Raw genomic sequence first — 13969 nt, forward strand, 5'->3', positions numbered from 1 at the left:
TATTTGTTAAAGGATTAGTTTGCTTCCAGAATAAAAATTTCCTGATAATTTATTCACCCCCATGTCATCCAAGATGTTCATGTCTTTCTTTCTTCAGTCAAAAAGAAATTTAGTTTTTTGAGGAAAACATTCCATGATTTTTCTTCACATTGTGGACTTCAGTGGTCCAAACTGCAGTTTCAATACAGCTTCAAAGGGCTCTACATATTCCCAGGCAAGGAATAAGGGTCTTATCTTGCAAAAATGATCAGTCATTTTCCAAAAAAAATTTAAATTGCTTAACTTTTTAACCACAAATGCTCGTCTCGCACTAGCATGCATTACGTAATCTCGCACACGTGATGTACAGAGTCAAATGCCCTTTACAAAAAAAGGTAAAACAACAATGATTCTGAACCGAAGTACACAGACGAAGAACTAACCGTGCATGACTTTTCCAACGTGATTACACAATGTGTGAAGAAACGCATGCACATTGGAGTTAGTGCAAGACGAACATTTGTTTATCTGTTTTGCTAGAAAAGACCCTTATGCCATGACTAGGGTTGTGTAGAGCCCTTTGAAGCTGCATTGAAACTGCAATTTAGACTTTCAACCCATTGGGCACCATTGAAGTCCACTATATGGTGAAAAATCCTGCAATGTTTTTTTTGTGAACCTTAATTTTTTTTTGACTGAAGAAAGACATGAACATCTTGGATGACATAGAAGGGAGTAAATTATCAAGAAATTTGTATTTTCGAAGTGAACTAATCCTTTAAAGTCGAAGTTTAAGTTGTTATAGGAACATTTATTTGTCTTTTAGCAAACACACACTAAAACCTTAATTTATATTCATAACAAATGTCCCGCAACCCGTTACTGGGATATTTGATCAACTCAAAGCGTTTGTTGACGTCCCTCTAGGCTCCACCAAAGAAATGGCCTCAAAAAGATGACGGAGTGTGGTGACAATTACCAAAAGAGATCCTGAGATAACTATGATTAAAGCCAGGATTTATTGCCACCGTGAGATCATTTTAAAAAACTTGCCGTAAAAAATGAAATAATATCATTAAACGTGGCTCCCTTCTCGCCTGGATACCACCAAAGCATTTAGACAGCCAGATAGCCGGTGATAAGCACGCCTGTCAACCCAAGCCCCTTTATTCCATGGATCCCATTAAGGGACTCTCAGCAAGGGAATACCGCAACATGTAAAGGTGCCCCGATAAAGAATATCTTTAAGTACTTCCAAATCTAGCATGTCATCTTGTCCAGCTGTGAGGGAGATTTGATGATACGTATTTGCCATTTGTGTTATTTACGGTCCATGACTTTTATGGTAACTGGTTCTTATTATTGGTTTCTATTAATGTAAAACATAAGTGAGCAGAAATGAAGCGTGAGTCATTTCTTTTTATTAGAGCCCGAGTTCTTCTCCCTGGGCTGGCTTTTCACTCCAGCTGGGCCCAGTTAGTGGGAATTCATTAAAAAAAACTGCCACATCTTTCACACAATGTGCAATAGATGAAGATGCATTATTTATCTACATTTTGCCCTTACAAAGACCCCAGAATAAGCACCCACCCTCCACCCTCAAACTCCATCTCTCTCTCTCCTCCCCTTCCCTCATGCCATCTCTCTCTCTCTCCCAATTATTTGTGGTCTGAGGTGGAGCATCTCTCCCTGTGTGATAAGCATCTGCGAGTGATAGATTGATTATGTGTATTGTTAGGGGAAGTAAGGGGATTGGTCAGTGCCAGGTGCTGATCTGGTCTTGATAGTATCAAGGGCAGAGAATGTTGCGCCAGCATGAATTAAAAGCAGCAATGTCTGAAGGTCACATTTAAACTAAGAGTAACCGAAACAATAAGTTATGCATGTGGAGCCGTGCCGCAAGTGTGTTTGCGCCAGTTCAAAACAACATATCTCAGGAAAACTTTCTGTTTGGCAACTAAACATATCTGAAAGCTTATGTATTAACATGTCAGGTTACTTCTGTTCAAAATAGGTTTATGGTACAAGTGCCGTTCCAAAATGAATAGCATAGCGTAATTAAAATGTAACATGACATTAGAGGGATAGTTCACCCAAAAATGACAATTCACCCTCATGTAGTTACAAACATGTAAGACATTTGTTCATCTTTACCATGTTCAAGACCCAGAAAGGTAGTAAATAAATAATAAATTAATTAATTAATTACAGGGAGAAAAAATTACAAATATTGCCTCATAGTAATACAAATAATAATTAAAGACAATTATTTTCTATGTTGGCATGTAGATCGATAGTGAATTCTAGTGTATTTACTTGAAGTCTCTGCCTCTGCCTCTTCAGGGCCTTCACTATATGGTCAAGGTATCATTATCAGCACCGGTCAGGTGTGTTAATGTCTTAGATGAAAAGACTTGGGCTTTCGAGGGTCCAGCTGGCCGTCCACAGGGGCCTCATCAATAACGAGGCGGGCGGGTCTGGGCAATAAAACATTTACCTTATCCCCCGTACCTGTCAGGGGCCCTTTCGCCCAGCTCTGGAGGTGCAGCAGCAGCGGCATCGGCCCCTGGAGCCAAGCCTGCGCGTGGCCACATCCATCACTGCCCTGGAGGAGGCCAGAGAGGAGCTCAAACGGCAGGAGTGGAGGACTCGCGTCATCGACCAGACGTAAGTTACACACACACAAGCGCTCGCATGTACACATCCCTGCACTAGAGATTGTGTGAAATGCATGTATGTATTGATTCTGAGCTGAATACAATCAATGAAACATATTCTGTAGCAGTACTTAATAATGAAGTGTAAATTTACTGTACAAGATCTCAATATGATCCAGAAAGTATTTGGACACTTATGGGATTAAAGGGGGAAAATGTAAAATTCAACCATCATTTACTCACCCTTGTGTTATTTGAATCCTGTATGTGTTTCTTTTTTACTTCTGCGAAACAGATCATCTTTTGAAAGTGTTTTTTTTTTTTTCAGTGAAAGTCAGTGGTGTCCTAAAAAAATACCTGCTTTTATTATATGAACAAATCGGTTAAAACATTCTTCAAAATCATGTTTTGCGTTTCGCAGGACAAAAGGAAGTCATACAGGTTTGGAACAACAGAATTTTATGCTATGCTTTAAGGTAAATTTAAAAACGTATGAATGGTACTGCATCCAAATACTTTCTGGAGCCACTGTACACCTTATTTTATTGTGTACAGTACATTTACACTGCATTATCAAGTAGGGTTAGGGTTCATTATAATTTTTTGGTTAAATTAACTGTCTGAATACATTTTGAGGCCACTATACATTTGAGGTCAAAAGTTTACATCCCCCTTTCAGAATCTGCAAAATGTTAGTTATTTTACCAAAATAAGAGGGATCATATAAAATGCATGTTATTGTTTATTTAGTACTGATCTGAATAAGATATTTCACATAAAAGATGTTTACATGTAGTCCACAAGAAAAAAAAAATAGTTGAATTTACAAAAATGGCCCGGTTCAAAAGTTTACATACACTTGATTCTTAATACTGTGTTGTTACCTGAATGATCCACAGCTGTTTTTTTGTTTAGTGATAGTTGTTCATAAGTCCCTTGTTTGTCCTGAACAGTTAAACTGCCTGCTGTTTCTCAGAAAAACCCTTCAGGTCCCACAAATTCTTAAGTTTTTCAGCATTTTTGTGTATTTGAACCCAGTGACTGTATGATTTTGAGATCCATCTTTTCACACTGAGGACAACTGACAGACTCATATGCAACTATTACAGAAGGTTCAAACACTCACTGACCCTTTAGAAGAAAACACGATGCATTAAGAGCTGCGGGGTGAAAACTTTTGAATTTGAAGATCAGGGTAAACTTAACTTATTTTGTCTTCTGGGAAACATATATCTTCTGTAGCCACTGAAGGTTAGTACTAAATGAAAAAATATTATATTTAGGCAAAACAAAAAAAATGTACATCTCCATTCTGCTAAAAAGTTTTCACCCCCCATCTCTTAATGCATCGTTTTTCCTTCTGGAGCATCAGTGAGTGTTTGAACCTTCTGTAAATGACCTTGCATATGAGTCCCTCAGTTGTCCTCAGTGTGAAAAGATGGATCTTAAAATCACAGTCATTGTTGGACATGGTTCAAACACACAAAAATGTTTGGAAACCAAAGAATTTGTTGGACCTAAAGGATTTTTTCTGAAGCACAACAGGCAGTTTAACTGTTCAGGATCACTATCACTAAACAAACAAACAAACAAACAAAAAACCCACAGTGGATCATTCAGGTAAGAACACAGTATTAAGAATCAAGGGGATTGCTATTATTTTCTCTTGTGGACTATATGTAAACATCTTTTATGTGAAATATCTTGTTCAGGTTAGTACCAAATAAACAATAACATGCATTTTGTATGATTTCCTCTTATTTCAGTAAAATAGTTTTTTGCAGATTCTGAAAGGGGGATGTAAACCTTTGAGCTCAACTCTAGATGTTAATAAGAATGTAGACTTATGTTTCTAAGTGTAATAGTGTAAAAATTGTTGAGTAGTTGGTCTCTATGTGACATTATCTAGATGCACATTAATCACACAACAAGAGAAGCTCCACATTTTATTTTCTCAAAGTTCGGAGCAGATGGTAAAATCTCAAGTGGCGTTAGTTGCTAAATAAGTTAACAAACAACCGCAGCTCTGGCCAAAAATACAGCTTTTTTTGACTATTAATAGCCCTACACTGTTTCATCATTGCTGAGACATTATTAGCTGGCTATATAATTATTGCAGTGGATTATCATAATAGCATTTTCCCAACGTTACTTGAACAGTGCCATCTCTGTTTTAAAACCCTTCCGTTTTATTTTAATTACAAGCTCAATGTGCAATGTTTTTTAATCATGTTTAATTTTTTTTTCCTTCTTGCTCCAACTTTAAACAGTAAATTAGCTAACCCCATTAACACAGAATACCCCAAACAGGCTGTAATAGGAGAGGTGGTTACTGTGTAAATCGTATTATACATGTGGTGTCTGCAGGGCATGGCGAAGCATGATTAGAGTCTTTTTGATCCAGGATCCCACTCTTGTTTCCCGCTAATTTCCTCCAGAATGTTTCAAAGAGCTACTGAAATGTTGCTACTCTCTTTTTTTGTTTTAACCACTAGCTTAATTTCAGTCCTAGTGATGTCTCCTCAGCCTCCGATGCAGATAATGCTGGGATGGATTACCATTTTTTAGAAAAACAAACAACTCAATAGTGAATAAACTAGTTGGCTTATAGTTTGATGAGGAATGTAAGGATTTGGACTGTGAAGTCTTTATTGATTTTAAAAATATTATTATTTTTTAATAACCTTGAGAACTACATTGTATTTTTAATTTTTAATTTTTATTTATTTTTTGTCAGGCAAACTAGTTGTAAGCTTCATGTGGTAAATACGCTAAATAACCTTGATTTATTAAAGTCAGAAAAATAATTTAATATTAGTCAATCAACCAGACTAAAATAGGTTTCACAAACTATTAGAAATATTGTTTTTGTTTGTTTTTTTAATAAATTAGTAAATAAAATAAAGTTTAAGATCATTTTCTTTTATTTATTTAATTATTTATTTAATTCTGTTTAACGTTTGGCTTACAAATGTGCAAGGGGAAGACTAAATACATACGTCTCTACATATTTCTCTTTTTCTCTGCCTCTGGCTCTTCTCTGTTCTTTCTCTCTACTTCCTCTTACACTCCCCCTTTTCCTGTTTTGGTGGCCTCCTAGGGTGTTGTCACTGGGCATTGGTCTGCACTGCCAAAAGATCCCCTGCGAGAAGTCAAACTTTCCTTAATGGCTTTCAATGAATAAAAACTACCCTATTAAAATGCAATTCAGTGGCAATGAAAGCAGTAAGTGAAACAGCCGGCAAGCAGCAGAAGCGTTGTGTATTCTGGGACATTGGGGCCACATTAATTTTTGCTCTGTGATGTCCGTCCCATGTGCACATTAGCATGGGTTGCACTGTAATCTGTCTTGTAGGGAGGCTGGTGTCTCTAGTGGATAAGGATGTCTGTGGGAGATTGGGCCATTATTTAAAGGGCCAGCGCGGTGTTTGATGTCACCCCCTTTTTTTTTTTTTTTTTTTTTTTTTTTTTGCCTTGCGCCATCAAAGCTTTACCAAGCATTATTGCTTATGTGGTACTTGCGTGACAGGATAGGCCCTCTAATAAATAATGATCTTGTTCAGGATGGTTCTTTAAGGAAATGACTAAAGAGAGTGTCAAACAAACTCCAGTTCTGCCAGAAAGTTTCACTTCAGTTGGCCCAGCCAGTATTATTATCTTTTCCTAAGCAGATGTTTCAAAAAGTATCAATGTACAAATATGAGACAGTCTTGGAGCTAACGATCCCATCTGTTTTTTGTTTTATTTACTCTGAATATGTGCCAGTTTTGCGCTGTATTCGTGCAACTTTTGCTGTTCCAGGTGGAGCGATTATGGTTATGTTTTCCATGTTTGTCTGTTTTGATTTCATTAAAGAGGACAGGGGTTCACCTGTATTTCTGGATTCATCATCATAAAAGGGAACGAATACTCCAAGCGTTGGGAATAAAAAACCTTTCTTTGCAGATTGTGATCACAGAAAGTGCCAAGGTTGTTGGTTGTTTGTTTGTTTTGTGACAAGCCAAGCCAATGCCCAACGGACGTTTACCCAGCCTCGCGCAGACACCTCTTGTACCGCACTGGATAAATCTTCCTCCAGGCAAAGTGTCTTGGGTACAATTTACAAAATCAACCTCGCTGTAATTAACATCTGGCATTTTTCCTAAGTAACCGCTATTTGCACTGAACGTGTGCCCAGCAAACACGCAGCATGTGCAGAAACAACCACAAGACATCAGAACGATTAAGAAGCGATTTAGGTTTGGAAATGATCTGGACTAGAATGAAAAGTGCCTGCGAGGGAGGGATGAGGCGACGTGGTGATGTATAAGTAACATGTGCTATGCTGTGAAAATAGCAGAGAGTTAGCCAAGACCAGAGGCAAGTAATTGAGCCGACACTGAGATTATGCTCTTTTTTTCCACGTATTAAAGACATAGTTCACCAAAAAATTAATTAGTCACCCTCATGTCGTTCCAAACCTGTAGGACCTTCGTTCATCTTCAGTACACAAATTAAAATATTTTTGGAGAAATCAGAATACTCGTGAACGTACACTGAAGACTGACACGGAAGAGAAGAAATTGCTAAATAAAGTCGGTCTTTTTGTTTTCTTTGCACACAAGTGTTTTCGTAGCTTCATAAAATTAAGGTTGAACCACAGATGCCACATGAACTATTTTATCGCTGTCCTTACTACCTTTCTGGGCCTTGAACGTGGTAGTTATGTTGCTGTCTATGCAGGTTCAGAAAGCTCTTGGATTTCATCAGAAATATCTTAATTTGTGTTCCGAAGATGAACAAAGGTCTTATGGGGTTGTAACGACATGAGGGCGAGTAAAACAATTAACGACAGAATTTCCATTTTTGGGTGAACTATCCCTTTACGGTTAATACAACTAATGCAGGAGAAGCCAATTTTCCTATTCACATACACTATTATTCAAAAGTTTGTGGGTCAGTACATTTCAAGCACGTAGCACTGAAAACCTATTGTAATTGTTAGAATGGTCACGGATCAGCGATCTCTACGTAAAACTGTTCGTGCAGACCAAACCATAAGACTTAAAACGTGGAGGGATGGTAGTACTCACACTGCCTACAACGTGACCAAGGATCGCCCCAATCAGCCTAATGGGGGCGCTACAGCGTTCAAAAGTATGAAATCTCAGGTCACAGGAAAAAAAATCACGGAGCTTGACCACTTGTTGTCGCTATTAGAAGGAAAAAACAAAAATGGCTATAACTGCGCAATAATTTGTCCTTTCAGCATGAAGAATGCTGTGCACGGTCTTGGTACAAAGTGGCACAAGTGTCTTTAAAGAAATCTACATATCTCAAAAAACATGGCTGCCATTGGCAGACGAATGTTGTGCACCTGTTGAAACATGGTGGGCCTGTTCGACTCACAGCCCCAAAGTTCTGAGAGAAATTTGAAAGAAATCTGCCACTGAGGGGCAAATTCGCATTTTTCAAGGGCGTAAACGATTGTATGTCACGTGGTTTTTCGCACATACACTCAATATTTTCTTATCATACAATAGAACTCCTTATTCTGGACAACTCTGCCTCTAGAACCATTGCTGTCATTTGTTAAATGACAGCATTGCTATCGTTTGTTAAATGATAGAGATAATGTCAAAAACTTTTGCAAACATTTTTTTTTTTGCTCAATCTAGAAAAAAACACTTCAGTACAATTCTCTGGACTCTATAATGGGGTTGTTTAGAAAAGGGGCCTGTCCAAATTTACCCAAAATCCTATAAAGCCTAAAGGAAAACTGAAAAGTTCACAAAATAAAAAAGCATGCAAAGTTTTAAAGAAGATCGGACCACAGCTGGGGCTATAACAGTTAATAAGGACTCAAAAACACTGTATTTCTATGGTGAATTAGCTGGATTTACCAAAAATGCTTTTTTAATAAGGTGGGGACAGCCTTGCTAAATAATATGTAATGACTTTTTCCTTATATGCTTAAATGCCTTATTTACCCAGCAGAGTCACATGAAATTTATCAAAACATTTCTAATGTTACAAAAGATTTCTAATTTACATAAATGCTGTTCTGTTGAACTTTTCGTTCAACTAATAATCCTGAAAAAAATGTTTCTTGTGAAGCAAATCAGCATATTAGAATGATTTCTGAAAGAAATCAAAAAAAAAAAAAAAATCTGAAAATTAAGCTTTGCCATCACAGGAATAAATTCCATTTTTAAATATATTAAACTAGAAAACAATTATTTTAAATTGCAATAATATTTCACAATAATACTGATTTTACTGTATTTTTCCTAAAATAAATGCAGCCTTTGTGAGAATATGAAACTAAAAAAATCTTGCAGAGCCCACACTTCTGAACAGAAGTGTGTTTTTTAATATTCATTGCATATTAGCTTAAGTATATCTTCATTCCTATTTCGGTTTTCTTTTCACAGTTTTCTTCCATTTTCAAAAACAAGCCGAAATAAGCGGTACGAGAGCCTGATGCACACCTCCACCCCCTTTGAGCAGGTGCCATATGGGACCAAGCACTTTCGAGAGGAGCACAAGGAGTACCTCAAGGGGAAAAAGGTACACGTTTCGCTAGCATGCACATGTAGAACTGCCAAAACGCATTCTGTGTGCTGGCATGATTCGGGAAGAGGGATATGAGGTGGTTAGCGGGAGGGGGACCGGCGTTCATTCTGAATCCATGCACCCCCACCAAAACAACCTCCATGTTGAGCGTCGCAAATTTGTCAAATTTGACAGCAATTTAATAAATACCCACAAGTAAATGAGGAGAAAAGGCTTTCTCCCCCCCTCAAAGTCCTCACATTAGGTAATTGACTGTGTCTCTGCTGAAGGCCGTTCATGGATGAGAGTTCTTTATTGGCTCTTACCAGCAGGCACTACCCTCTGCATCCAGCGCAATTGCCCGGAAATACCTCCTCCGGAATGAAATAAATAAGAGAGCCCCTACTGCTGACACCGCTCATGTATGCTTGGTTGATAGTAGATGTGGCGGCTCGGTTCCGCTCTGCGTTTTTAATTGTTATCTATATGGCATAAAATTTTGGACTGTTTTTTTGAGAGGGAGCAGAATTCATCAGGTCATTCTCAGAATACATAAGACACTCAAGTTTCCTGGTCTCGTTTCACCACATCCATGCCATTCCTTAATACGTCACAAGTTAAAAGACGTTGTGCGTGCCTCTTTTGGAAGGTAGCCCAGCGTGTCTTGATTTATACTGTAAAGGTCTGAGGCTGGTGCTCACATCGTCTGACAGTAATGAAGACTCAGCATAACGAGCGTGCCTATGATCAACATAATTGATGTGGCAGAGGACACCATATTAAGGATTATCACTGATCCATAGCTAAACATGAGGCAAACCCTCAGCCTCAGGGGTGATTTCCTATCCAGAAGAGCTTGACCATATTACATACACTGTTCAAAAGTTTGGGGTCAATACAATATATATATATATATATATATATATATATACACACACACACACATATATAATACTAATAATACAAGGATGCATTAAATTGATCAAAAGTGAAAGGAAAGACATTTATATTGTTACAAAAGATGTCTATTTAATAAATGCTGTTTTTTTAATGCATTTCTTTATATTAATCTTAATTTCTGTGTTTTCTTTGGACACAGTTTTCTTCCATTTTCAAATATAAGCTGAAATAAGTGCAATAAGATTGTTTTTGAAGAAGTCTCTTCTGCTCATCAAGCCAGCAAAAGCAGTAATATTGTGAAATATTTTTACTCATTTAAATAACTGCTTTCTATTTGAATACATTTTAAAATGTAATTTATTCCTGTGATCAAAGCTAAATTTTCAGCATCATTACTCTAGTCTTCAGTGTCACATGATGCTTCAGAAATCTTTCTTACATGCTGATTTGCTGTTCAAGAAACATTTATTATTATTTATTTATTTATTTATTTTATCAATATTAATAACAGTTCAGTACATTTTTTCAAGATTCTAAATAGAAAGATCCAAAGATCAGCATTTACATGAAATAGAAATCTTTTGTGACATCATACAATATACTATTCAAAAGCTTCTTTTTTTGAGGAGAAAGAACTTATAGAAATTAATACTTTTATTTATCAAGGATGCTTTAAATTAATCAAAAGTGATGATAAAGTCATTTATAATGTTACAAAAGATTTCTACTTCAAATAAATACTGTTCTTCTGAACTTTCTATTCATTAAAGAAACCTGAAAAAAAATCTACTAAGCTGTTTTCAACATAATAATAATTTAAAAAATGTTTTTGAGCAGCAAATCAGAATATTAGAATGATTTCTGAAAGGTCATGTGACTGGAGTAATGATGCTAAAAATTAAGCTTTGAAATCACAGGATTAAATTGCATTTTAAAAAATAATTAAATAGAAAACAGTTATTTTAAATAGTAAACATATTTCAAAATTTTACTGTTTTTCTGTACTTTGTATCAAATAAATGCAGGCCTGGTGAGCAGAAGAGTCTTCTTTAAAAAACATTAAAAAAATCTTACTGTTCAAAAACTTTTGACTGGCATGGTGTGTATATATTTATTTCCTTAAGGTTTTATTTGAACAGATACGGAGCAGTAACCAACTACAATTTTGTTCATGCATTCTTGCGTTTGATCTGTTAGCACATGCCAGGCTCATTAACCCTTAGCAAAGCTGCCTCTACGTCTGTAATTAATGCAACTAGCTCATGTGCCGTACGCACAGCATTTCTGCTTTGAATGGATTATTCTTTCCCCCTCAACACTATTTGGATGAGTTATCTGCAAGAACTCGCTCATTCTCTCCCATCTCATCATCAAGGAGCCCATCCATTCCTCTATCACTGGGGGGTGCAGGGTACGTTTTGCTTGTCTAATTATTTTGTTTGCATATATATTTATTTACATCCTTCTCAGAAGCGTGCGACTGCAGAGCTGTTTGATTAATCAAAATGCATTAGGCTTCTAAGAGAGTAATGTACTCCAAAAGATGCCCTCCATTTAACCCGGGTCACACAAAGACCCAGGCGCCAGAGGCACTGATGTTCCCATGAGAATTACACGCGTTAAGATGACGGCATTCTCGATGGGTTTGATTCGGATATTAGATTTATGCAAACCGCAGTTGGAATATGTATCTCTGTCTTATATAACACAATACTGCCTGCTGTTGAGTACCTATATATTTTCATTATAAAGCTTTTTAAATATTTTTTACATTTTACTGTAGGTAATATATCCGTAAAGAATAAAAAATAATAGATATGTAAAACTAAATGTTTAAAATTTCTTTTACATTTTATATACACATTCATATATTTTCCTATGAAAATGTAATGTGGAAAATGCCTGATAAAGGTAAATTTTCTTTTTCACATCTCTAATTTCTCAGAGGAAAAGCTTTGTCCCTTGATGACGATCCCGAGCTTTGAAATATAAATTGATTCTAAAGAGGAAATTAGATGGCACTTATTACACTGTCTAACTAGTAACCCAGTGTCATTTGTCTGTGGCTTGATAAATGTTCCACGTTTGCCTACCTTTGACGGTTACCAATGAGAAATACGTTGCACGCAAACCTTTTTTTTTTTTTTAATAAATCTCCTAAGCCCCTCACTTTTTCTCTTGCATTGACTCACATGAAGATAATGATGGATATGGTAATTTCCAAGTGCATCTCTGATTTAATTATACCCATTCTCTTTTTCCTTTCTTCTCCGTTCATTTGTTCATCCCACCCCTCATAGGACCCACACCTTGAGATGTGTTATTTCCCAGATTAACATGTCTTAACCTGAAAGCAGTGCTTGGTGATTTATCTCAATTGTGGAGATAAAAGGAAGTGATGCAGGAAGGATTACAGAGGCTTCAGACATGCTCAGATACATAACTAATGAACTTTGCCTCTGATATTTGAATCCTTTTTATAGAGCTCTTTTGAGATCCTATTTTTTTTTTTTTCTTTGAACACTGAAGTCCATTAGAAACAAAAGTTTTCCTGAACAAAGTGAACTTAACTGTTATGGATATGGACGTTAAATCTAAACACTGAATCTGTATCCACCTTTTTCTTCAACGCGGAAGTAAGCCTATGGGTGAGATACAGGGAAATAACGAGAAGAATAACAACGTGCAGTAAACGGTAAAACTATTTGCACTACAAACGTGTGCGTATAATTAAGATAATACATTAAAATAATATGGTAAGACACACCAATTTGCAATATCAAGCAGCAAAACAAGCTGTTTTGTACAGCTAAAAATAGCTGGACGTGGATGAGACCAAAAGCCAGACCCATAAAATTTACAAATGGTCGCACTCACTCTAAAAAAGGTGAATTGTCTGTCTTTTTGTCTATTTCCCCCTCCATTTAAGGCTGTTTCTTCAACTTACATGCATAAAACTGACTGACTTCAAAACTAACTGATATTTATACATATTTAATTTTAAAATTAGGGCTGGGCGATAAAACAGTAACGTAATTATCGCTATTTAATTTCCTCAATAAAACAATAGCTACAGTTTAATAAATGTTCAATATAATGTTTATGCAGCAAAAGTAGAACGACACAATGCTAGTCATTTGAGCAGCGCCACACAAATTGTTTATCCACTCGGGTAAACAGCAGTGCAGCGCTCGCTAGAGCAGATACGTTTACTTGTCGCTCAGTCAGCACCCTGAGATCCAGTGTGAAGTGCTTGAATTTAGCGAAGAACACCATCGACTTGATTTAAACTAGTTCAAAACCAGATGAAACAGTGCTAACAAACAGGAAAAACGCTGTGTGCATGGATGCAGTCAGAAGGCTTTTCAATCTACAAATTGCCATCATTTATAATAGATTTACTGTGGAAACACTAACTGCACAATGGTATTGTGGCAAAATTTGGGATATTCATATATCATTTTATTATATTAATAATGTAGACATTTATTAAGTGTATCAATAGAGTAATGGAATATAGTTTTTTGGTAATTAGGTTTAGACCTGCAAAACGATTAGTCGTGATTAATCGATTCAAAGTAAAAGTGTGTATTTATTATATATATAAATACACACACATATGTATATATTTAATAACAAATTGTATCAATTGTATGTATTTGCATGTAAACACTTATATCATTTATATTATATATAAATATAAATATTTTTACATATAAATCGAACATATTTTTCCTTAATATATACATGTACGTGTGTGTATTTATATATATATATATATATATAATAAATATACACAGTACACACACTTATAGTACGCAAACATAAACTTTGGAATCAAATAATTGCGACTAATCATATTGCAGCTGTAAACAGGTTATAGTGCTTGTGCATTTACT

General features: G+C 36.2%; 1 protein-coding gene and 1 long non-coding RNA gene across 2 annotated transcripts in view; one reads left to right on the forward strand and one right to left on the reverse strand.

Annotated features, from left to right (window-relative positions):
- Positions 1–13969, forward strand: part of spata17 (spermatogenesis associated 17) — a 42734-nt gene that overhangs the window by 16694 nt on the left and 12071 nt on the right. The window contains exons 8-9 of the mRNA XM_051133270.1: positions 2498–2646; positions 9050–9185. Of these exons, the coding sequence (XP_050989227.1) occupies positions 2498–2646; positions 9050–9185 (285 nt within the window). The remainder of the gene's footprint in view (positions 1–2497; positions 2647–9049; positions 9186–13969) is intronic.
- Positions 1–13969, reverse strand: part of LOC127179609 (uncharacterized) — a 105376-nt gene that overhangs the window by 3484 nt on the left and 87923 nt on the right. The window lies entirely within an intron of this gene.

The sequence above is a fragment of the Labeo rohita genome, chromosome 17 (assembly GCF_022985175.1).
Source record: "Labeo rohita strain BAU-BD-2019 chromosome 17, IGBB_LRoh.1.0, whole genome shotgun sequence".
Classification (NCBI taxonomy): Eukaryota; Metazoa; Chordata; class Actinopteri; order Cypriniformes; family Cyprinidae; genus Labeo; species Labeo rohita.